We start from the raw sequence: 25,517 nt of genomic DNA on the forward strand, positions 1-25,517 counted from the left end.
CCCTCCCCTTGGCTGTGAATAGCGACGCCAGCCTCTCCTCGGGATGGCCCTTGGGGCCCCGGTGCCTCCACGGAGGCTGGTGAGCTTGGTGCTAGCCCCGGGCCACAGAGCTCCTAGGCAGGGAAAGCAAAGCCTGAGCGCTAGTGTGGCTTCCCCCAAAGGGATCCGTCGAACACCGTTATCCAGATTTTCTCACAGCTGTCTCTCTTGTCCCCACCCTCTCCCCTGCCAGGGCCAGCAGTTGTACCGTTACGGGGACAAGCGCCCCGCCCCGGGGGCCAGGGACAAAGGCAGCTCCCAGCCGTCAGCCAAGAACCCGGAGCTTCCCAAGTACCGGCGGGACGGCCCGCGCGCCGCGGACGGCTTCCAGCACCCCGCCAGAAAGTCCGGCCTGGCCGCCGTGGGCTCACGCTATTGGCAGACCAAAGGCGGCCCCCCGGACGGCCGGAGCCTGAGGACCGCGCGAGCCCCGGGCAGTCCAGCTGATGGGGGGACCCGGGAGGAGCTGCCCACCCCGTTCGGCATCCCCCTCTCCAAACTGTCCCAGAACAAAGGCCTCAGGAACAGGTCAGGCGGCGGCCAGTGGGCCCCCCCCGACTCCCGCCGGAGGGCCCCGGCCCCCACGGGCCCCAAGGACTAACGGCGAGCCCGCTCCCCTGACCGCGCTGAGCCCAGAGCTGCTCGCTCCTCTCCTTGGAGCCTTGAACCAGACTCTGACAATGCAAGTGTTCCTCGACATGCTGCTTGGACCTCGGATGGGAGGACTGCATTGGTTGTACATAGGACTGCGGGCGGGAGGAGGGGAGGCGATGTTTACATTTACCTGGTCCGTGCACCAGTACCACGCCGCCATGATGGTCAGGCCAAAGGTCATGCCGGTCCACGGGAGGTCCCCAGTGGAGGCGTCTCGGAACATGTGCATGGCATCCGCCCGGGGCAGGTGGCACGTTGTGTTAGGGATGGTCTTGTTTGGCACGGCCCCCAAGTAAGCGGCCTCCAACTGCTCATAGCCCCCAATCTGGTCAAAAGCTGAAAGGGAAAATGGGACATTGGGTGAGGGAAGAAAAAAGGAGGAGCAGAGGAGGGGGAAAGTGGCTGGCTGGACTGGTCAGCGATTCTCTTCCCTCCTGCAACCGACTTCCTAGTGCAACAAGTTTTAAGATTTTCCTACAAGCTCACCTTTTCCATACCTGGGTCTGGAAGAGTTGGGGAGTGGGAAAAAAAAGATCTAATTTTATGATTGTATTTTATTTTTATTTAAAGAGAACAAAATTATTAAAAGATAAATTTTGCACATTGGAGCTACCCTGGAGGGATCTTGTGAACTTGTTTCCCTAACAATCCCAGAGTAGAGATTTCTTTACTCAGTCTTGTACTATAAAAAAAGCATAACGTATATTTTTGTTCAAAATCAAGGATCCCATGGTGAAGTCTAAAGTAGTACACTTCTGGGTCCAACAGTTCCATGATGGAGATCATTGCCTGCTGTGGGGCCCCTATCTTTGCTTTGTACTTAGAGAATGAGATAATCTGCCTTCCAGAGACTTCTAGCCCTTCATTTTACTCACGAGGAAACTGAAGCGGAGCGCGGAAACAACTTGCCCAAGACCAAGAGTCAGGAAATCTGGGTTCTAATCCTGCCTCTGCTACTAGCTAGTTATCTAACTGTAGATGAGTCAGCTGGCGATTATTAAGCACCTACTAAGTTCCAGGCACTGGGCACCACCTCAGCAAAAACACTACATCTCACTTTGAGCCTCAGTTTCCCCATGTAGAATGAAGATGTTGGGCTAGATAATCTACGAAACCTCCTAACTATGATATTCTATGTCTGTCTCATGATCGATGCTATTTCTACCATATACAGTGTCTACCCAATTGTCTTCTAATGGGCAACGCCAAGACTTTTCTCTTGCGAAGTTTGTCCCATCCCACACTGCAGTGATCATGACCACCTCTTGTATCTGAGCCTCTACTGAAATATCCTGTCCCAAGGCTGCCCACCCCATTCATTCCATCCTTCATTTCAGTCCTTGACCCCTTGGAACAGGGCAGGAGACCAGGCCATAGGCTTACCTGCAGAAACCTGAATGCAGAACAAAATAATCTAGTGGCCACCACGGGGGAAAAGGGAAGGTGGCCATGGTGACCCCTGCTTTGTCCCACCATCTCTGTCCTTCACCTTCCAAATGGCTAGGATCTATCCTTTCTCCTTCCCTTTCTCCCTTGAAGGGAGGCCAACGTTCCTATGGTCTACCCTGACTCCGGGGAACAGCTGACTTTTCCTTGGGATGGGTGAAGGAATAGAGGGAAAGTCTGAGAAGAAACGCTGGTTACTGTTGGCCAACTGCTTTGCCCTACATTCTTCAGAAAAACGGGGCCTATTCCCTGTGATTCCAGGGTCACCCCTCAATTGGACTTTAACTTTGAGGGGGCAATATCAGAGATACCACCAAGTGGCAACGTCTTTCCCCTTCCTCTAATCCTGCTTCGGTGCCTGAGGGTCAAAGTGCTTAGTGCCGAAGGGACGAAATATCTGCATGGTGGGCACGCAGTGAGAAACTGAGGCAAGAGACAAGCCCATGGGCCGGGGAAAGAGCCAGGGAGAAGGGGCCAAGCCCAAATTGACTCCAGGACAGAAAAATCACCCTAGAAACAGTTGCCAACAAACAAGCTGTTTCACATGGCTCTATCTTACCCCAATCCCTGACTGAATGAGAGGTCAAAGAAGCAGAATTTGGGGGTCCCTGGAAGACTTGAAGACTTTCCTATACAGGGACACAGGCAGTTTATCCCTTCAAATGAACGGTGTCACCCCCCCTTCAAGGGGAGTCTGTTAAATGTGCCTGTTTAGGACGCAGGCTTGGAGAGGGAAGGGACCTGGGCTCAGCTGTTCCAGCCCCAGCACTTTACACAGAAGGGGACTGAATCCCAGAAAAGCGAAGTCACTTGACCAAGGTTACACAAGCTATTACGTAAGTGGCAGAACCGGTATTGAGGCCCGGTCTTCTGACCCCAAAGGTAGTCCTCGCCCTTCCTCCATTTCTCAGACCTCTTTGGGAGTTTCTTTCAGAGCCAGGTATGTCTGGGCCCAAAACCACACCTGCCTTCATGTCTTTCAATGTATATTATGTGTTCTGCCCCAAATAGGATCCCTGGGCCCTCCCGAAAGTAATTTTTATCTCTTTCCAACAATCAGATCTCCCCTCCGAGAACAACGATCTGCCGCCGCAAGGAGTGTTTCAGAAAATGAGCTTCAGGCTTCGGGAGTCGTTACACTATAGCCGCGATAGACCTTGGCCCTTATGTAGGCAGAGCATCATGGAGAAGACCCGAGACCTTAGAAATCCACGAGGTCAGCCCCTTCTAGTCACAGCGGAGAACAGAAGTTCTTCGTTCTTAATGATGTTAGCACGGACGCTATGTTCTATCTTTCTTTAGTCATTCCCATTCATTCTCCCTCCCTTCTCCCCCATTTCCATCGCTACAAGCCTAGACCGTCCTTGTCACTGGCTTCCTGGCCGGTGGCTTATCAGGATGTCCAGCTCCGCTCCCTCCATCACCCCCAGCCAGGGCAGCAGCACCATCGCACACCTTGGGTTACCCCTAAATCGGATCGCATTGCTCCTCTGCTGGCCACCCCGCCATGACCTACTAAGCCAAAGCGCTGACTCTCGCTTGGTATTCAGGGCCTCCACAAGCCGGCACCACCTGGCTTTTCCAGGCTTGTCTCAAGCTGTTTACTTTCCACTTGAGCTAAACTTGACTTGATGCCATCTCCCCATCCACTCCATGCGGTGCTAACGCTGCTCCCTACAACTGAAGCACTTTACTTCCTCCCAAGCCTGTAGGCTCAGTCCCAGCTAGCTGTGGGATGAGGCCGACCCAGAAGAGGATGTGATCATAGTCTGTGCTGCCGCTTCACCTAAGAAGAGACTATCACTGAACTCTGCAAAGGCCGTGTCATGCCCAATTCTAGATCCATTTGAAGAGGGACACTCGACAGAGAATTAGAAACCAAGCCACAGGAGTTCAGTGGAAAGAGCTATGGATTCGAGTCCTTCCTTTTTTGGATAAGGAGCCAAAAGCCAGAGAATCACTTTCCTAGTGGAGAGGACCTCAGCAGCCGATTAGTCCAACACTGGCCTGGAAAAACAAAAACAAACCCCTCTCCAGCCTTACCAGCTTCCGCTTCTGCTTAAAGACCTCTAATGAAAAGCTCGAGGCAGACTATTCTACTTCTAGATAATTCAGATTGTTAGGAAGTGGTTTTTTCCCCTAATAATAATGGCCTGAATTTGCTTTTACTTGCTTTTTGCTTCCACCTTTCCCAGGTTCAGGATGACCCCATCAGGACAGCTCCCCAGCCACTAAGGAGAAGTAAGTTTATTTTCTGAGAATTCAACCTCAGTTTTCTAGTCTGAGAAAACTGCCCTCCCCTTACCAAGTTTTCCTCACAAAAAATAATATATTTCTATAGAACTTAAAGTGTTTATAAAACATTTTCTATATAACCTTGCAGGGAAGAGAGTACAAGTTTTATTGTCACTCATTACTGGTTCTGCCATCAGGACCAAACTGAAGAGGCTTAATTCTCTTGACAGGGGCAACCCAGGCCAAGAAAGGGGAGGTCCTGGGTTCAATCTGGCCTTAGACACTTCCGAGCTGTGTGACCCTGGGCAAGTCACTTAACCCCTATTGCCTAGGCCTTCCCACTCTTCTGTCTTGGAACCAATACTTAAGTATCGATTTTAAGACAGAAGTTAGGGTTTAAAAAAAATAATTCTCTCACATGGAAGCCCTTCAAATATTTGAAGAGAACTATTGTGTCACTTCAGACTAAAAATCCTCAGTTCTTTCAACCATTCTTCATAGGGCATGGGCTCCAGCTTCCTTCACCATCCTGATCACTGACAGCTGGTAATCTGGTGCTAAAGCCAAGGCTGTAGGAGCATACTGTTCTTGTTATTTAAATTCTGATATATTTGCTAAGGAAGCAGCTAGCTCATCCAGGAAGGCCAGAGTTCAGATCTTGCCTCAGGACATTTACTATGTGTCCCTGGGCAAGTCACTTGATCTCCGTTTGCCTTAATACATTGGAGAAGGAAATGGCAAACCAGTTCGATATCTTAGCCAAGAAAACCCCATTGGTGTGCTGTGGCCCACAGGGTCATGAAGGGTAGACCGACTGAACAACAATGTTTGCTGAAGGTTCAGCACCTTTGGCTTATTGTCCCACCCATGCTTCCCCAGAATCTCAAGTTGGGGGGCTCTGCTGGGACCTTGCACCCTGATCTCCCCCATCTTCCCTCCATGCCTGCTGTCCTTTAGAGGTCATAGAAATGCCTCCCTACCACAGCTCTAAGGCCAAGAAGTCCTTTGGAAAGTTTGTCTCAAGACCTGCTCAGAGCCTTCCCTACATTCAGAATTCCACCTCTGGCCTTATCTGACTTCATGATTCGGGGTTCATTCCAAGGCTTGTTGTCTGAAAGGCTAAACAAATGCCCCTTGAGTCTGATTTTCCACTCGCCCTCCATAAGTCAGCTCCCAGAGTTGAAGTCATCTGTCAGAAATGTGTTTGGGCATGCATGTTTGGGTAGACTGCTCCTGCTGGCACTCCCTGGTGGGAAGGTAGGGGATCCAGCATGTGGGAGCTACAGGCCAGAAGGGAGACTTCCTCTCCCCAAAATAGGGCAGTCTGGGACTCAAACCAGCTAGGAGCTTGGAGCCTAAGTGGCCGCCAGAGCTCAGGGTCATCCCTATCAAGAAGATGCCTCTGGAGGCATTCGGTGAGTCCTGTGTCAGGGACGCTGGGAGCCAAGCTTTGGGAGGCGACCTTCCCCAGGTTCAGGAGGAGCCCGTCAGGACAGCTAACCAAGCCACTGAGAGAGAATGAAACCTGTTTTCTAGCCTGAGAAAACTGCCCTCCCCTTACCAAGTTTTCCTCAGAAAATAATAATGTATTTCTATAGCACTTAAAGTGTTTATAAAACATTTTCTATATAACCTTGCAAGGAAGAGAGTACACGTTTTGTTGTCACAGATGAGAAAACTGAGGCTCAGAGAATTAAGTGACTTGCCCAAGGTCACACAGCTGATAAGCCTTAGAGGTGGTTCAAAGACGGTTCCAAGCTGCATATTCTGACTTTTTAACCATGTCACAGTTAGGTAACTGCGGTGCAGATTCCTCCGCTTCAGGCTGTCACTGCCTTCAGGGAGATATGATTTAATTTAAATAATGGTGACTTGTGGCTTGAGGTTTCTCAGTTGGGTTACAGCAAGTGAGGATGGGTATGCCAGCCATTCTCTCTAGGGAAAGGGCATGTCCAGTCCTGCTGCAGTCTTGGGGGGGAAGGAGCTGCCAAGCGTCCCTGCTTGGCTGGTTAAGCAGATACCCCGCTCTCTCCCCCAGTTCTCTGTGCTCTGTAGCCTACGCCAGGCTGACCTTCGCTGGTCCAGACTGCCCGCAGTCCTTGTTGCTTTTTCTCCTGAGAAGGGCTGTTGTTGCTGGGGATGTATCTTTGTTGTTTTAAACAGATGAAAAGCTCCGATTGTCTTCTGACCTTAAATGCACTATTTAAAAGCCCTCCTCTGGCTGCACCTCATCCTGAAACCATGAGCTCCAAGCCTGTTGTTTCTTGAGAGGCTGGGCTGGAGCTGGGAAACTGGCCGGGGGAGGGGAAGCATGGGAAGAGCCTCTTGCTGATTCTCCCAGTCCACCTCTCTGTGGGCCTTTGGCCTCCCACCCGGCCCTCGCCAATGCTGCCGGTCCAGTTTTCTTCAAGGACCGATGGCCGTCCCTGCAGGACGTGACTCCCTCCTCCGCGCTGCCTTGTATTTATGATCCTAGCATCCCCCACCTGGCACTGGAAGACACAGAAAACTTGTAGAGCAAACCCTAACCCCATCAAAGACTTCCAATTAGAACAGCCCATCCAGGGCATGTGCGTGTGCTTGCTGAGCTTGGGGAACAAATGGCATCAGAGGGGGCTGGGTCCAAGGCCTTACCTTTGACTGTTAGGACGATTGCCCCGATGACCATAATCAGTGTCTGCAGAGCATCCGTGTAGATGACGGCAGCCAGGCCACCTAGGGGGAAAGGGTCAAACGCTCAGCCGGGCCCTCGGGCCCCAGCGGGGAGGGAGAGGCTCAGGCCAACAGAGGAATGAATGGGAGCCAGTCAGTTACTTTGGGGAGAATGGGTGATGGGGAAAGGGGAAAGGGAGGCTCGTAGAAGTGGGAGCATTGGCTTGGATGAGGATCTGTGGCATGAAAAGAAAGCCTGCCTTGAAACAGATCCACCATCCATTTTGTTGCACCCCTTACCTGCAATGGTATAAAGCGCCGTGATCACCAACACCAAGCCAGTAGACAGGTAAAAATTCCAGCCCAGACAGATTTGCACAAAGATGGCCCCAGCGTACAAGTCCAGCTGGAGGTAGGATAATGGTTAGTTAATTCATTTGCATTTATTAAGCGCCTACTGTGTGCCAGATGAAGAGATATGTTCTGAATATTAAAAAAAAAAAGGCAAAGATCTCTCAAGGGGTTCACTGTCTAATGGAAAGATACTATACCAACAACCGTGTATAAATAAAATGTATACAGGACAAATTGAGGAAAGGCACTAAATAACTTTTAAAATGTGATCATATAACCACAGCAGAAACACACTGGTCATGTTCCAGGGCTTAGAGCTCAGCAGGCAAACTGAAGTAACTAATCTGTACTAACAGTGTGGGAGAAAAAGTCAACTAACTCCTGTCATTTTTAAATTAAAAAATGGATGTTTCTACAGTACTTTAAGTTTTGCAAATCTCTTTACAAATATTATATCATTTAATCCACCCTGTGTTGTTATTCCCATTTTATGAATTAGGAAACTGGGGCCTCATGAGAGGTTAAGTGACTTGCCCAGGGCCACAGACCTAGTAATTTTCTGAGGCAGAATTTGAACTCAGATTCTTCCTGATCTATGTCCAGCCCTCCATCCACTGGGGTTTCCTATTTGCCTCTAATAAATGTTTAATACTTTCCAGTGTCATAAGGGAATATACATGAGACTAGAAGTTAAAAGATCTGGGAAACATTCGCTGTTATCCTGGGACAATGAATCTACAGATATTTATTAAATACCTACTTTGTATCAGTCTCCTGACATGGGTGCTGAGGATACGAAGACAAAAAAACAAACAATAGTCCTTGCCCTGGAGGAGCTTATGTTCTTTTCTGGGAAGTTCACTTTCCTTCTCTAGAGCTCAGTTTCCTCATCTGTAAAATGTTGTAGTTGGACTAGATGATCACTGAGGACCTTCGCAGCACTAATAATTTGATGGTTCACTTGGTTCCCTCTGGGACAGGGCTTCCATTGGCCCCACTCCTTTAGCAAGATCTGAGAGGCAGTACGGTATGGGAGAGAGAATTGAATTTATCTAGAAACTCAAAATCTAGAAACTCAGTGCTGAAGGAATATCTACGGTTCTACGGCCCAACCTCTATGTAAACAAGAATCTCTTTGGTTACTGTTCAGTCATTCTGTCACATCTAACTTTCTTGGCAAAGATACTGCCATTTCCTTCTCCAGCTCATGTATAGGCAAGAAAATGGAGGCAAACAAGGTTAAGTGATTTTCCCAGAGTCCCACAACTAGTAAGAGTCTGAGGTTGGATTTGAACTCAGGAGGATGAGATTTCCTGATTCCAAGCCCCATGCTTTACCCATTACACCACTTAGCTGCCCAGGAAAGAGTACGTGGAGATCATTACCTTCCTTGTCCTGACCACTATATCTTTTTTCAAGTTAAATGTTTTTTGGTTGCTATATCACACTGCTGACCCATAATGAATTTGTAAGACAAACTGTGGTCGAGCCATGTCTCCCATCCCAATACTTGTGAAATCAGACCTAGGTCCAAAACTAGACTTCAACATTCATTGGCTGTGTGACCTTTAGAAAACGACTTGGCATCTCTGATTCTCAGTTTACTAATTTGCAAAAATGATCATTATCATTTACTATTTCACAAGATTGTCATGAGGACGTGCTTTATAAAAGCAATATAAGGATGTGAGCTAAAAGTAAACTTTGTCAAAACTAGAAAAGACAGTCTAGAGAAGAAGGATGAGGCATCTCATTTAGACTTTGGGAACTAAGAGCTTGTGACAGCTCAGATAAGGCCCAACAGCAAAACTTAGACAAGTAGAACCATATATTCTACCAAACATTTAAAAAACAATTAATTCCAATTACTAGTTTGAAAAATAGCTGAAGATGGAATTCTATCCAATTTCTCTTATAACACAAATATGGTGTTGATATCTAAGTCAGGAAAAGAAAACAAAAACAGAAAGTTAAACTATAGACCCATGTTGGTGAATTTATGACACATATGCTGGAGGGGGCTGCTCCCTTCCCCTTCTCTGTATGCAACTGAGGACATTTCTTCCATGACCTCCCCCTCTGACCAGCAGCCAAATGGAAGCGCTTCCTCCCTCTCCTGTCTGGAGCAAGGCAGGGGTCTCACATGTGGTGTGAGGGTTGCAGCTTGGGCACTCAGTCTCTAAAATGTTTGCCATCACTGTTATAGACCACTCTCCCTAATGAATATCAATGCAAAAATTTTAAATAAAAGACTAGGAAGGAGATTATAACAATATATCACAAGGATCATATACCAACACCAGGTAGGTTTTATGCCAAGCATACAAGGACAGTCCAATATTAGGACAACTATTGGCATAATTTACTATATCAATAACAAAATGAACAGAAGCTATATGATTATTTCAATAGATGCAGAAAAAATTTTTTACAAAATACAACATGCATTCCTATTAAAAATGCTACAAAACATTGGGAAAAAATGGAACATGCCTTAAAATGATAAATAGCAGCTCTCTAAAATATAGCAAGCTAGGCGGAGTAAAGATGGCAGCCTAAAAGGAGCAGAAGTTCAGACCTCTGAATACGCTTCCTTACTGATCACAAACTGAATGCTCCTAGAGGACTGAAAATCAAACCTAACAAGAAGACAGAGCCAAGGAACCCTCCTGCTGGACTCAATTCGAAAGGTACACCCCCACACACACTCCCCACAACCAAAAGCTGGAATCCGAGAACACTCCGGATTAAGGGGAAGGCAGAAGGAAGGTCCCAGGACCCCTCTCCCCCACCTAGAGCGCTAAGCCCCCAGTGGCAGTGGGAACCTTGGGGCAGGCAAAGGCGCTGGTCTGGAGGGTGTACCTTGTGGTCAGGGCTGTACCAAGCTCAGAGCGTCAAACACAGACGGCAGGGAAGGAGCTGGAGAGGGAGCATAGAACTGGCAGCCTAGTCAGAGCCATGGAGATCCTCCATATTGCTCCAGCCTTCCAGGGGCTTTGGCCTCAGAGCACACCTAGCCCAACCCAGCTGAACTTAATCCCATCAAAAGTCTTCAGAACTCAGGGAAGCCCAGGATCCAACAACCCCTCCCTCAGGGACTACTGGGCTTTAATCCAATCAAAAGCCTCAAGAGGACAGGGAAGCTCAAACTCCCAACAACCCTCCCCCACAGACTGCACCAAGAGATCCTCTGTCAAAGCTCCAAGAGGGGAGACTGACAGAAGCCCCCAAAACCAAAAAAATGAGAGTAGCAAGAGCACAGACAAATACAGGGAGCAAAGAAGGGGTAAATATGAGCAAACAACAGAAAAAGAAAAAAGAAATTGCAATAGACAGCTTCTATTCAGCAAACAGAATAGAGGGGGAGGGATCAGCAAACGATAAATCAGAAGTCCCAGCAAATTGGATACAGGCTTTGGAAGAACTCAAAATGCAATTCAAAACACAATTAAGAGAGGCTGAAGACAATTGGGAAAAGAACTTAAAAACTAAGATAAATTATCTGGAAACAGAGGCACTTGAACTAAAATGAGAAAATAGTGTCTTGAAAGCCAAAATCAACCAGCTGGAAAATGAGGCAATGAGATGAAAGATGAGGCAAAGAAGATGAAAGATGAGGCAAAGGAGATGAAAGACAAGGTAAAGAGGATGAAAGATGACCTCCAAAGAAAATCAGGCCAGAAGGAAAAAATGACCAAAAAGCCAGGGATGAAATCCAGTCTTTAAGAACCAGAATACAACAACTAGAATTAAGTGACCTTACAAAGCAGCAGAACACTATAAAACAAAACCAAAAGAATGAAAAAATTGAGGAAAACATGAAGCATCTCATTCACAAAACAGAAGATTTAGAAAATTATTCAAGGAGAGACAACTTAAGAATCATTGGTCTACCAGAAGACCATGAAAAAAGAAAAAGCCTGGACATAATACTACAGGAAATCATTCAAGAAAACTGCCTCGGGGGACAGCTGGGTAGCTCAGTAGATTGAGAGTCAAGCCTAGAGATGGGAGGTCCTAGGTTCAAATCTAGCCTCAGACACTTCCCAGCTGTGTGACCCTGGGCAAGTCACTTGACCCCCATTGCCTAGCCCTTACCACTCTTCTGCCTTGGAGCCAATACATAGTATTGACTCCAAGATGGAAGGTAAAGGTTTAAAAAAAAAAGAAAAGAAAACTGCCCCGATATTCTAGAACAAGAGGAAAAAGTGGAGATTGAAAGAATCCACAGATCACTTCCTATACTTAATCCCCAACTGACAACACCCAGGGATGTTATAGCCAAATTCAAGAACTAACAGACCAAAGAAAAGATATTACAAGCTGCCAAGAAGAAGTCATTCAGATACCATGGAACCACAGTTAGGATAATACAGGATCTGGCTGCATTCACACTGAGGGACTGAAAGGCATGGAATATGATATTCTGGAAAGCAATGGAATTAGGTGTAAAACGAAGAATCAACTACCCAGCAAAACTGACTATAGTCTTACAGGAGAAAGTATGATCATTCAACAAAATAGAAGAATTCCAAGAATTTGTAAAGAAAAGACCATATCTGAACAGAAAATTCAATGCCCAAGCACAGAACTCAAGAGAATCATCAAAAAGGGGGAAAAAGAAAAAACAAAAGAAACAACCCCCCCCCATTTTTAAAAGAAACTCAATAAGTTAAAATGTTATGTATCCCTACAAGAAAAGAGGTTATTGGTAACTCTTAAAAACTGTTGTTATCACCTGGGCAGCTAGAAGAATTACACTTAGAGGGAACAGTGACAAACTGTATAGGATGAAAGGACAAGACATAAATAGGCATATAGATATATGCACGCATAAATAAATATATATGTATATATATATATACATATATACAACTAGAGCTAAAAAAAGAGGTTAATATTAAAAGAAATGGGAAAAGAAACAAATGGGGGTAAATTTATATGTCACAAAGAAGCTCATGGCGGAAGGGGGGAGAAAATCAATACACTGAAATTGACTCAAAGAGGGAAGAGCAATCCAATCCATTGGGGCAGAGAATAGATTTGCGCCCTATAGGGGAGTAGAAGGGTAACAAACGGGCTGGTGGGGCAGGAAGCAGTACAAGGGAGAGGGGGGGGTAGTTTTAGAAATTAAATAGAAATGTAAATCTGTGTGCCACTATTTCTTGTTGCTGCTAACTGGAATGCACTCTGGTTTGAGACTAGAGAGAGCTGCTAGTATGGGATACTTGCTACAGAGATAGAGACACTGAGAGATACTGTTACAGGTAGATACTGGGGAATGTTCTGGGGTCTGCCTATTGATCCCTACTTATGACTAGTAGATCAATCTATTTCCTAACCTCTTCCTCCCTTAACTCCCTCCTTTCTCCAACCCTCTCCCTCCCAGTTTCTTCTTGAAGCCTTTGGCTTCCTCCCTCCCCCCTGAGTGGACTATGATGTTTATGAGAAAAAAACTTCTTCTTTTCTTTTCTCAGGAAAGGGTTTATTGGGATAACAGGATGGGAAACTGAGGTAAGAGGGATGAGGGTTCCCTAATCTATAATGAGGGAGAAATTTGAGGGTTTGGGAAAGTGGTCCAGTCACAACTGTGACAGGGACAGTTAGAGAGATGGAGGACAACTGTTTAAAATCTTTCTTCTTCACAAAGTCACCAAGGTCTCTCAGCTTAATTTCAGAAGCTCCCCTTCAAGGGTCCTTTGGTCTGGGACAGAAACTATCAATAACAGTTCAGGGCTTCTGTCCTTCAGCCAGCCACTAAGAAAAGTCTCTCCTTCAGCCTGGATTTCCTCTAACTTCATCAGTCAAACCTCAGAGAGAAAGCAGAGGTTTCTCCCTTGGTCAGAGAGCCCAAAAGCCAAACCAGCCCTACAAGGGTCTTTCACCCATGGACAGAAGCTAACAGGGATCAGTTCTCAGCTTCTTCCCCCTTCAGTCAGGCTCCACTGCCTCTCCTCCTGGGAACATTCCGTTTAGAACTTTCTTCTTGATTGACAGACAAGTCCCCAGCCTTCTTTCTTGTATCTTGGCTTGTCTTGCAAAATGTCTCTCTCTTCATGTCTCTATGACAGAAATACTACAGGGAAAATAAGGAGGGGGATAAGAAGGGAGGTGAGTAGAAAGGGAAGTAAAATAAGGGAGGGAACGGGGGGGGGGGGGCTGACTATAAACAAACATTGGTATAGAAGGAAATAGAGAAAGAAGAAAAGGCAGGACCAGGAGTAGAAATCAAAATGCTGGGAAATACACAGCTAGTAATCATAACTCTGAATGTAAATGGAATGAACTCACCCATAAAGCACAAGCAAATAGCAGAGTCGACTAGAATCCAAAACCCTACCATATGCTGTCTATAAGAAACACACATGAGGAAGATACTCATAGGGTGAAAGTAAGAGGATGGAGCCAAATCTATTGGGCATCAACTGATAAAAAGAAGGCGGGAATCTCAATCACAATATCTGACAAAGCCAAAGTAAAAATAAATCTAGTTAAAAGAGATTGGGAAGGTAATTACATCCTGATAAAAGGCAGTATAGACAATGAGGAAATATCAGTACTCAACATATATGCACCAAATGGCATAGCATCCAAATTTCGGAGGAGAAACTAATGGAGCTCAAGGATGAAACAGATAGAAAAACTGTACTAGTGGGAGAACTGAACATTCCTCTATCCAAACTAGATAAATCAAACCAAAAAAAAAAGTAAGAAAGAGGTAAGAGAAGTGAATGAAGTCTTAGAAAAATTAGTTAGGGGACTTCCAGTAAAGATGGCGGCTTAGAGAAAGCTAAAGTTCAGATCTCCTGAAACCCTTCCTTACCGATGTCAAACCGAATGCTCCTAGGGCACCGAAATTCAAAACGATCAACAGCATAGACCCCGGGAATCCTCCTCCTGGACCTGGATCAAAAGGTACGGCCCCCCCAAAAGCCAGAACCCGAGATCACTCGGACCTAAGGGGTAGGCAGAAGGAAGGCCCAAGGTCCCATCCCCCCCAACCCAGAGTACTGAGTCCGAGGCAGCAGCAGGAACTTAAGAGCCAGCAAAAGGACCCCAGGGCCGGCTATTCTGAAGGCCGCTTCCTGAAAACAACCTGACCCAGTAGAGGGGGCACCCAGACAGCAGGGAAACAGAGAGAGACGGGGGAGCTTGTAACCCCCTGGCTGGATCCTTCCATCCAAGTCTCAGGGATGTCCCTGCCTCAAGGCAAACTCAGTTCAACCCAGGGAAAGCTAATCTTAATCAGGAGCCCTCGGAGCTCCGGGAAACCAGGGCCCTTCCCCTCAGAGAGCAGGCTCATCTGGCTGGCTAAGGCACAGAAACAAGGGCCAAGCCAGGCTTAGAGTGTGGAAGTAAGGCAACGGAGAAACATTGGGAGGGAACCGAGGAGAGCAATAACAGGGACACACCAGCAATTCCTGGCTTCCCCAGGAAGACAGAACAACAACTTCATAGAAAGTACAATCTGCCTGGGGCTAAAACCTCTGAATGCCAGACAGAGATAAGAAAAGCTAATCCTCCCCACTCAGATAGAGATGGCAAACTACACTGAAGCACAAAGGCCCCCAAATTCCAAAAAAAAACAAGAGGAAGGGGGCAACTTTGGACACATTTTATGGAGCAAAAATACAAAACACAGAGGAGATATTAGAGGAAACACAAGCAAATGCTCTGAAACCTTCCAGAGGAGATGGAAACTCTCCAAAAACCCATGAAGAATTTGAATCAGAAATGATCAAAAAGATGGAGGCCTTCTGGGAGGAAAAGTGGGAAATAATGCAAAAGAAATTCACGCATCTACAAAACCAGTTTGACCAAACTGAAAAGGAAAACCAGGCCTTAAAACAAGAACTAATAAAGCAAAACCAAAAGACCAAGAAATTGAAGAGAACATAAAATATCTCACTGACAAGGTGACAGATTTGGAAAATAGAGGGAGAAGAGATAATTTAAGAATAATTGGACTTCCAGAAAAGCCAGAAATAAACAGCAAACTCGACATCGTAATACAAGATATAATTAAAGAAAATTGCCCAGAGATTCTAGAACAAGGGGGCAATACAGCCACTGACAGAGCTCACAGAACACCCTCTACACTAAACCCCCAAAAGGCAACTCCCAGGCATGTAATTGCCAAATTCCAAAGCTCTTGAACAAAAGAAAAAATCCTACAAGAAGCCAGAAAAAGACAATTTAGATATAAAGGAATGCCAATCAGGGTCACACAAGACCTTGCAAGTTCTACTCTGAATGATTGTAAGGCATGGAACATGATCTTCAGAAAAGCAAGAGAGCTGGGTCTTCAACCAAGAATCAGCTACCCAGCAAAACTGACTATATACTTCCAAACGAAAGTATGGGCATTCAACAAAATAGAAGATTTCCAAGTTTTTGCAAAGAAAAGACCAGAGCTCTGTGGAAAGTTCGATATCGAAAATCAAAGAGCATGGAATACCTGAAAAGGTAAATATGAAGGAAAGGGAAAAGGAGAAAAATGTTATCTTCTTCTTTTACTCAAACTCTCTTCTATAAGGACTATATTTATATCAATCTATGTATACTAACATGTGGGGAAAATGTAATGTGTAAATAGGGGGAAAAGAAAGACCAAATAGAATAATCTTTCTCACACAAATATTCACACGGGAAGGGGAGGGGAAGAAAACTCTTATAAGAAGGAGAGGAAGAGAGTTTTTACTTAAACCTTACTCTCAGGAAAATCAACTCTGAGAGGGAAGAACATCCAGATCCATTGGGATCTTGAATTCTATCTTACCCAATAAGGGTAGGGAGAAGGGAAAACCAAGGTGGGTAGGGGCAGAGGGAAAACAAAAGGGGAGGGAAAGAGAGGGGGAGGGGGAGGGAACAAAAGGGGAGGGACCAAAAAAGGGAAACATATCAAGGGAGGGGATAAGGGGGACACTTTTAAAGTAAATCACTGGACTAAAAGGTAGAGCCGAAGAAAAAAAGGTTAGAATTAGGGAAGTTTATCAAAATGCCAGGGAGTCCACAAATGACAGTCATAACTTTGAATGTGAATGGGATTAACTCACCCATAAAACGTAGATGAATAGCAGAATGGATTAGAATACAAAACCCTACCATATGTTGTCTTCAAGAAACACACATGAGACGGGTTGACACCCACAAGGTCAGAATTAAAGGATGGAATAAGACCTTCTGGGCCTCAACTGACAGAAAGAAGGCAGGAGTTGCAATCATGACATCTGATAAAGCCAAAGCAAGAATAGACCTGATCAAAAGGGATAGGGAAGGTAATTATATTTTGTTAAAAGGGACTTTAGATAATGAGGAAATATCACTAATCAACATGTATGCACCAAATAATATAGCACCCAAATTTCTAATGGAGAAACTAGGAGAATTGAAGGAAGAAATAGACAGTAAAACCATATTAATGGGAGACTTAAACCAACCATTATCAAATTTAGATAAATCAAATCAATAAATAAGAAAGAGGTAAAAGAAGTGAATGAAATCTTAGAAAAATTAGAATTAATAGACATATGGAGAAAAATAAATAGGGATAAAAAGGAATACACCTTCTCAGCACCACATGCCACATTCACAAAAATTGACCATACATTAGGTCACAGAAACATAGCACACAAATGCAGAAAAGCAGAAATAATAAATGCAGCCTTCTCAGATCACAAGGCAATAAAAATAATGATCAGTAATGGTACATGGAAAACCAAATCAAAAACTAACTGGAAATTAAACAATATGATACTCCAAAATCGTTTACTTAGAGAAATCATAGAAACAATTAATAATTTCATTGAGGAAAATGACAATGGTGAGACATCCTTTCAAACCTTTTGGGATGCAGCCAAAGCGGTAATCAGGGGTAAATTCATATCCCTGAGTACATATATTAACAAACTAGGGAGAGCAGAGATCAATCAATTGGAAATGCAAATAAAAAAGCTCGAAAGCGATCAAATTAAAAACCCCCAGCAGAAAACCAAACTAGAAATCCTAAAAATTAAGGGAGAAATTAATAAAATCGAAAGTGATAGAACTATTGATTTAATAAATAAGACTAGAAGCTGGTACTTTGAAAAAACAAACAAAATAGACAAAGTACTGGTCAATCTAATTAAAAAAAGGAAGGAAGAAAAGCAAATTAACAGCATCAAAGATGAAAAGGGGGACAGCACCTCCAATGAAGAGGAAATTAATCAAAAATTACTTTGCCCAATTATATGGCAATAAATACACCAATTTAGGTGATATGGTTGAATATATAAAAAAATACAAACTGCCTAGACTAACAGAAGAAGAAATAGAATTCTTAAATAATCCCATATCAGAAAATGAAATCCAACAAGCCATCAAAGAACTTCCTAAGAAAAAATCCCCAGGGCCTGATGGATTCACCAGTGAATTCTATCAAACATTCAGAGAACAGTTAATCCCAATACTATATCAACTATTTGACATAATAAGCAAAGAGGGAATTCTACCAAACTCCTTTTATGACACAAACATGGTACTGATTCCAAAACCAGGCAGGTCAAAAACAGAGAAAGAAAACTATAGACCAATCTCCCTAATGAATATAGATGCAAAAATCTTAAATAGGATACTAGCAAAAAGACTCCAGCAAGTGATCAAAAGGGTCATCCACCATGATCAAGTAGGATTTATCCTAGGGATTCAGGGATGGTTCAATATTAGGAAAATCTTCCACATAATTGACCACATCAACAAGCAAACCAACAAGAACCACATGATTATCTCAATAGACGCAGAAAAAGCCTTTGATAAAATATAACACCCATTCCTATTAAAAACACTAGAAAGCATAGGAATAGAAGGGTCATTCCTAAAAATAATAAACAGTATATATCTAAAACCATCAGCTAATATCATCTGCAATGGGGATAAACTAGATGCATTCCCAATAAGATCAGGAGGGAAACAAGGATGCCCATTATCACCCTTACTATTTGACATTGTACTAGAAACACTAGCAGTAGCAATTAGAGAAGAAAAAGAAATTGAAGGCATCAAAATAGGCAAGGAGGAGACCAAGTTATCACTCTTTGCAGATGACATGATGGTCTACTTAAAGAATCCTAGAGACTCAACCAAAAAGCTAATTGAAATAATCAACAACTTTAGCAAAGTTGCAGGATACAAAATAAACCCACATAAATCATCAGCTTTTCTATATCTCTCCAACACAGCTCAGCAGCAAGAACTAGAAAGAGAAATCCCATTCAAAATCACCTTAGACAAAATAAAATACCTAGGAATCTGCCTCCCGAGAAAAACACAGGAACTATATGAACACAACTACAAAACACTCTCCACACAACTAAAACTAGACTTGAGCAATTGGAAAGACATTAACTGCTCATGGATAGGACAAGCCAATATAATAAAAATGACCATCCTACCCAAACTTATTTATCTATTTAGTGCTATACCCATTGAACTCCCAAAATATTTCTTTACTGATTTAGAAAAAACCATAACAAAATTCATCTGGAATAACAAAAGATCAAGGATATCCAGGGAAATCATGAAAAAAAAACACATATGATGGGGGCCTTGCAATCCCAGACCTTAAACTATATTACAAAGCAGCAGTCATCAAAACAATTTGGTACTGGCTAAGAGACAGAAAGGAAGATCAGTGGAATAGACTGGGGGAAAGCGACCTCAGCAAGACAGTATATGATAAACCCAAAGATCCCAGCTTTTGGGACAAAAATCCACTATTCAATAAAAACTGCTGGGAAAATTGGAAGACAGTGTGGGAGAGACTAGGAATAGATCAACACCTCACACCCTACACCAAGATAAATTCAAAATGGGTGAATGACTTAAACATAAAGAAGGAAACCATAAGTAAATTGGGTAAACACAGAATAGTATACATGTCAGACCTTTGGGAAGGGAAAGGTTTTAAGCAAGACATAGCAAGACATAGAAAGAATCACAAAATGTAAAATAAATAATTTTGACTACATCAAATTAAAAAGCTTTTGTACAAACAAAAACCAATGTAACTAAAATCAGAAGGGAAACAACAAATTGGGAAAAAATCTTCATAGAAACCTCTGACAAAGGTTTAATTACCCAAATTTATAAAGAGCTAAATCAATTGTACAAAAAATCAAGCCATTCTCCAATTGATAAATGGGCAAGGGACATGGATAGGCAGTTCTCAGATAAAGAAATCAAAACTATTAATAAGCACATGAAAAAGTGTTCTAAATCTCTTATAATCAGAGAGATGCAAATCAAAACAACTCTGAGGTATCACCTCACACCTAGCAGATTGGCTAACATGATAGCAAAGGAAAGTAATGAATGCTGGAGGGGATGTGGCAAAGTAGGGACACTAATTCATTGCTGGTGGAGTTGTGAACTGATCCAACCATTCTGGAGGGCAATTTGGAACTATGCCCAAAGGGCGATAAAAGAATGTCTACCCTTTGATCCAGCCATAGCACTGCTGGGCTTGTACCCCAAAGAGATAATGGAGAAAAAGACTTGTACAAGAATATTCATAGCTGCGCTCTTTGTGGTGGCCAAAAATTGGAAAACGAGGGGATGCCCATCAATTGGGGAATGGCTGAGCAAATTGTGGTATATGTTGGTGATGGAATACTTTTGTGCTAAAAGGAATAATAAAGTGGAGGAGTTCCATGGAGACTGGAACAACCTCCAGGAAGTGATGCAGAGCGAGAGGAGCAGAACCAGGAGAACATTGTAAACAGAGACTGATACATTGTGGTACAATTGAATGTAATGAACTTTTCCATCAGTGGTGGTGTAATGTCCCTGAACAATCTGCAGGGATCCAGGAGAAAAAAACACTATTCATAAGCAGAGGATAAACTGTGGGAGTAGAAACACCGAGGAAAAGCAACTGCCTGACTACAGTGGTTGAGGGAACTTGACAGAGGAGAGACTCTAAACGAAACTCTAATGCAAATATTAACAACATGGCAATGGGTTCGAATCAAGAACACATGTGATACCCAGTGGAATCACGTGTCGGCTATGGGGGGTGGGGGAGAAGGAAAAGAAAATGATCTTTGTCTTTAACGAATAATGCTTGGAAATGCTCAAATAAAATATTATAAAATTAAAAAAAAAAGAAAAATTAGTTAGTAGACATGTGGAGAAAAATAAATAGGGACAAAAAGGAATACACCTTTTCAGCCATACATGGTACATTCACAAAAATTGACCATGTATTAGGGCATAAAAACATTGCAAACAAGTGCAAAAGAGCAGAAATAATAAATGCAACCTTCTCAGATCACAATGCAATGAAAATAATAATTAGTAAGGGTACATGGAGAGGTAAATTAAAAATTAATTGGAAATTAAACAGTATGATTCTCCAAAACTGGTTAAAGAACAAATCATAGAAACAATAACTTCTTGAAGAGAATTACAATGATGAAACTCATTCCTACTGAAAACACTAAAAAGCATAGGAATAGAAGGGTCTTTCCTAAAAATAATAAACAGTATATATCTAAAACCACCAGCAAACATCATCTGCAATGGGGATAAACTAGAAGCCTTCCCAATAAGATCAGGAGGGAAACAAGGATGCCCATTATCATCTCTATTATTTAACATTGTACTAGAAACACTAGCAGTAGCAATTAGAGAAGAAAAAGAAATTGAATGTATTAAAATTGGCAATGAGGAGATCAAGCTATCACTCTTTGCAGATGACATGATGGTTTACTTAAAGAATCCTAGAGCATCAACCAAAAAGCTAGTCAAAGCAATCAACAATTTTAGCAAAGTGGCAGGATACAAAATAAACCTGCATAAGTCATCAGCATTTCTATATATCTCTAACCCATTTCAGCAGCAAGAATTAGAAAGCGAAATACCATTTAAAATCATCCTAGACATTATAAAATACTTAGGAATCTATCTTCTGAGACAAACACAGGAACTATATGAACACAACTACAAAACACTCTCCACACAATTAAAACTAGATCTAAACAATTGGAAAAACATTGATTGCTCATGGGTAGGGCGAGCTAACATAATAAAAATGATCATCCTACCCAAATTAATTTACTTATTTAGTGCCATAACCACTGAGCTACCAAAAAAACTTTTTACTGAATTAGAAAAAAACATAATAAAGTTCATTTGGAGGAATAAAAGATCAAGGATATACAGGGAAATCATGGGAAAAAATGCAAAGGAAGGAGGACTTGCAGTCCCAGATCTCAAACTATACTATAAAGCAGTGGTTATCAAAACAATTTGGTACTGGCTAAGAGATAGAAAGGAGAATCAGTGGAATAGACTTGGGGTAAATGACCTCAGCAAGACAGTCTATGATAAGCTCAACAATCCCCGTTTTTGGAATCAAAAGCCACTATTTTATAAAAACTGTTGGGAAAACTGGAAGACAGTATGAGAGAGATTAGGTTTGGATCAGCATCTCACACCCTACACCAAGATAAACTCAGAATGGGTAAATGACCTGAATATAAAGAAGGAAACTATAAGCAAATTAAGCAAACACAGAATAGTATACTTGTCAGATCTTTGGGAAAGGAAAGACTTTAAAACCAAGCAAGAGCTAGGAAAAAATCACAAAATGTAAAATCAATAATTTTGATTACATCAAATGAAAAAGTTTTTGTACAAACAAAACTAATGCATCTAAAATTAGAAGGGAAGAAACAAATTGGGAAACAATCTTCATAACAAAAACTTCTGACAAAGGTCTAATTACTCAAATTTATAAAGAGCTAAACCAATTGTACAAAAAAAATCAAGCCATTCTCCCAAGTGATAAATGGGTAAGGGACATAAATAGGCATTTTTTCAGTTAAAGAAATCAAAACTTAATAGATAAGCACATGAAAAAGTGTCCTAAATCTGTGATAATCAGAGAGATGCAAATCAAAACAACTCTGAGGTATCACCTCACACCTAGCAGATTGGCTCACATGACAGCAAAGGAAAGTAATGAATGTTGGAGGGGATGTGGCAAAGTTGGGACATTAATGCATTGCTGGTGGAGTTGTGAATTGATCCAACCATTCTGGAGGGCAATTTGGAACTATGCCCAAAAGGCGATAAAAGACTGTCTCCCCTTTGATCCAGCTATAGCACTGCTGGGTTTGTACCCCAAAGAGATAATAAGGAAAAATAATTGTACAAAAATATTCATAGCTGCACTCTTTGTGGTGGCAAAAAAAAATTGGAAAATGAGGGGATGCCCTTCAATTGGGGAATGGCTGAATAAATTGTGGTATATGTTGGTGATGGAATACTATTGCACTCAAAGGAATAATAAAGTGGAGGAATTCCATGGGGACTGGACCAACCTCCAGGAATTGATGCAGAGTGAGAGGAGCAGAACCAGAAGAACATTGTACACAGAAACTGATATACTGTGGTACAATTGATGTAATGAACTTCTCCATTAATGGCAATGCAGTGATCCTAAACAACTTGGAGGAATCTATGAGAAAGAACACTATCCACATTCAGAGGAAAAACTATGAGAGTAGAAACACAGAAGAAAAACAACTGCTTGAATACATGGATCAAAGGGATATGGTAGGGGATGAAGACTCTAAACGAGCATCCTAGTGCAAACAACAAAATGGAAATAGGTTCTGATCAAGGACACAAATAATACCCAATGAAATTGTGCGTTAGCTGTGGGAACGGTGGGTGGAGGGGAGGGAGGGAAATAATGTGATTATTGTAAACAAGGAATAATGTTCTAAATTGACTAAATAAACTAATTCAAATGGGGGGGAAATAAAAAAATAAAATATAGCAAGCATTATCTGTAATGGGGATAAGCTAGAAGCCTTCCCAATGAGATCAGGAGTGAAGCATGGATGCCCATTAACCTCACCACCATTCAATATTATACTAGAAATGCTAGCTATAGCAATGAGAAGAAGAAACAGAAGGAAATAGAATAGTCAATAAGGAAATAAAGCTATCAATGATGGTATGCTTAGAGAATCCTAGAGAATCAACTGAACTACTAACTGAAACAATGAACAACTTTAGCAATTGCAGAATATAAAATAAACCCATGCAAATCATCAACTTTTTTTCTACACTACCAATAAAGTCCAACAACAGAGAGAAAGAGAAATCCCCTTTAAAATAATTCTCGAGAACATAAAATCTACCCACTAAGACAAATCCAGGAACTATATGACTACATCAACAAAACACTTTTCACACAAATGAAGTCAGATCTAAATAATTAGAAAAACATTAATTGCTTATGTTTGACTAAGCCAATATAATAAAAATGACCAACATCTTATACCATTTACCAAGATAAAGTCAAAATGGAAACATGATTAAAAATAAAAGAGTGAAACCATAAACAAATTAGCAGGACAGAAGATAGCTTATGACATGGGCATTGTACCCCCAGAAACTCAGGCAAACTACTATCAGGGAAATTCCTTCCTTTTTATATCCTCCTTACTCTTAGCCTAAAACATCTAATGGCCCCTCTAGGACCCTGAGATGATTGTGCTCCTTTGATCCTCCTTTAGATTTAAGATGGACAGAGAGATGCACCTCCAGGCTACACCTCGATTCTATCAGGCTGTATCTCAGACATCTGTCTGTTCCCTAGAAACAAAGACTCTTTTATGAGGGTCATTTCCTATGTCTCCAGACAGACGCTAGTCAGATAACCAAACCCCTGACTGAATGCCTGAGGGTTTACTACTCTAGAGTCCAGTCCACACCATGACACAGCATCTGTGTAAAGAGTATAAAATCCCCAGAATCGATGTTGTCTGGGGCGACAGCTTTTCCATCCATGTTGTCCTCCCAGGGAGCAGCCTTCCATCTTGCTCTTCCACCTATACTATCCTCCTGGCCATTCTCAACATTGCTTTCTAAATTAATAAATTTCTCTTTTTATTTTTAAGCTAAGTTTTGGAGTCTTGCATTCTTGCATAAAGGTATCCTTCCCAAACCCCAGGGGTGCACCTCTTCACCCCCACAACAGTTTACTTGTCAGAACTATGGGTAAAGGAAGAATTTATGATCAAACAAGACAAAGGGAAAATTATGAGGTGTAAAACATCATTTTGACTACATTAAATTAAAAGATTTTTGCATGAAAAAACAATGCTACTAAGATTAGAAGAGAAACAAAAAGTGGTAAAAAATGAATAGCAAGTATCTCTGACAAGAGCTTCATTTCTCAAATATATAGAGAACGGAGTCAAATTTATAAAAATATAAGTCATTCCCTGATTAATAAATGGTCAAAGAATATGAACAGGCCGTTCTCAGAAAAAGAAATGAAAACCAGCTTTTGTTATATGAAAAAATGCTCCAAATCACTGTTAGAGAAATGGGCATCACAGCACACCTATCAGACTAGCTAATATGACAAAAAGGAAAGACGATAAATGTTGGAGGAGATGTGGGAAGCCTGGGGCATTTTTGGTGGAACTGTGAATTGATGCAATCACTCTGGAAAGCAATTTGGAACCACGTCCAAAGGTCCATAAAGCTGTTGTATATCCTTTGATCCAGCAATTCCACTACCACATCTCAAAGAGATCAGAGATAAGGGCAAAGGACCTACTTGTACAAATATAATTGTAGCAGCTTTTTTGTGGTGGCAAAGAACTGGAAACTAAAAGGACGTCTGTCCATCAACTGGGGAATGGCTGAACAAGTATATTATTGTACTGGAATACTATTCTGCTCTAAGAAATGATGCTCGAGGCAATCACAAAAAAAACTGAAAAGACTTCTATGAAGTGATGAAAAGTGAAGCGAGCAGAACCTCCTGGTTTCGTCTGAATGTTATACACAGTAATAGCAAGAATGTCTGATGCTATCTGTGAATGATTAAATGCTATCAGCAGTGCAAGGATCCAAAACAATCTCAAGGGACTCGGGGGAAAAAAAAGGCTATCTCTCGCCATAGAAGAAAGTAATGGAGTCAGTGCAGATTGAAGCAATCTATTTTTCACTTTATTTCCTTCATTCGTTTTTCTTATATAAACAACATGGAACATATATTGCATGATAACACATGTATAAACTGTATCATATTACCTGCCTTTTTGGGAAGGGGAAGAGAAGAAGGGAGG

At 42.4% G+C, this 25,517-nt stretch overlaps 2 protein-coding genes across 3 annotated transcripts in view; one reads left to right on the forward strand and one right to left on the reverse strand.

Moving 5' to 3' along the window:
- Window positions 1–1,301, forward strand: part of FAM83G (family with sequence similarity 83 member G) — a 59,960-nt gene extending 58,659 nt beyond the window's left edge. For both annotated transcript variants that reach the window (XM_007497956.3, XM_007497957.3), the window contains exon 6: window positions 233–1,301. In XM_007497956.3, the coding sequence (XP_007498018.1) occupies window positions 233–640 (408 nt within the window). In that variant the 3' untranslated portion in view covers window positions 641–1,301. The remainder of the gene's footprint in view (window positions 1–232) is intronic.
- Window positions 1–25,517, reverse strand: part of SLC5A10 (solute carrier family 5 member 10) — a 190,043-nt gene that overhangs the window by 116,637 nt on the left and 47,889 nt on the right. Inside the window, exons 6-8 of the mRNA XM_001362769.4 lie at window positions 7,327–7,432; window positions 7,009–7,089; window positions 824–1,029 (exon numbers count right to left, since the gene is read on the reverse strand). Of these exons, the coding sequence (XP_001362806.1) occupies window positions 824–1,029; window positions 7,009–7,089; window positions 7,327–7,432 (393 nt within the window). The remainder of the gene's footprint in view (window positions 1–823; window positions 1,030–7,008; window positions 7,090–7,326; window positions 7,433–25,517) is intronic.

Source organism: Monodelphis domestica, chromosome 7, assembly GCF_027887165.1.
Source record: "Monodelphis domestica isolate mMonDom1 chromosome 7, mMonDom1.pri, whole genome shotgun sequence".
In the NCBI taxonomy this organism is placed as follows: domain Eukaryota; kingdom Metazoa; phylum Chordata; class Mammalia; order Didelphimorphia; family Didelphidae; genus Monodelphis; species Monodelphis domestica.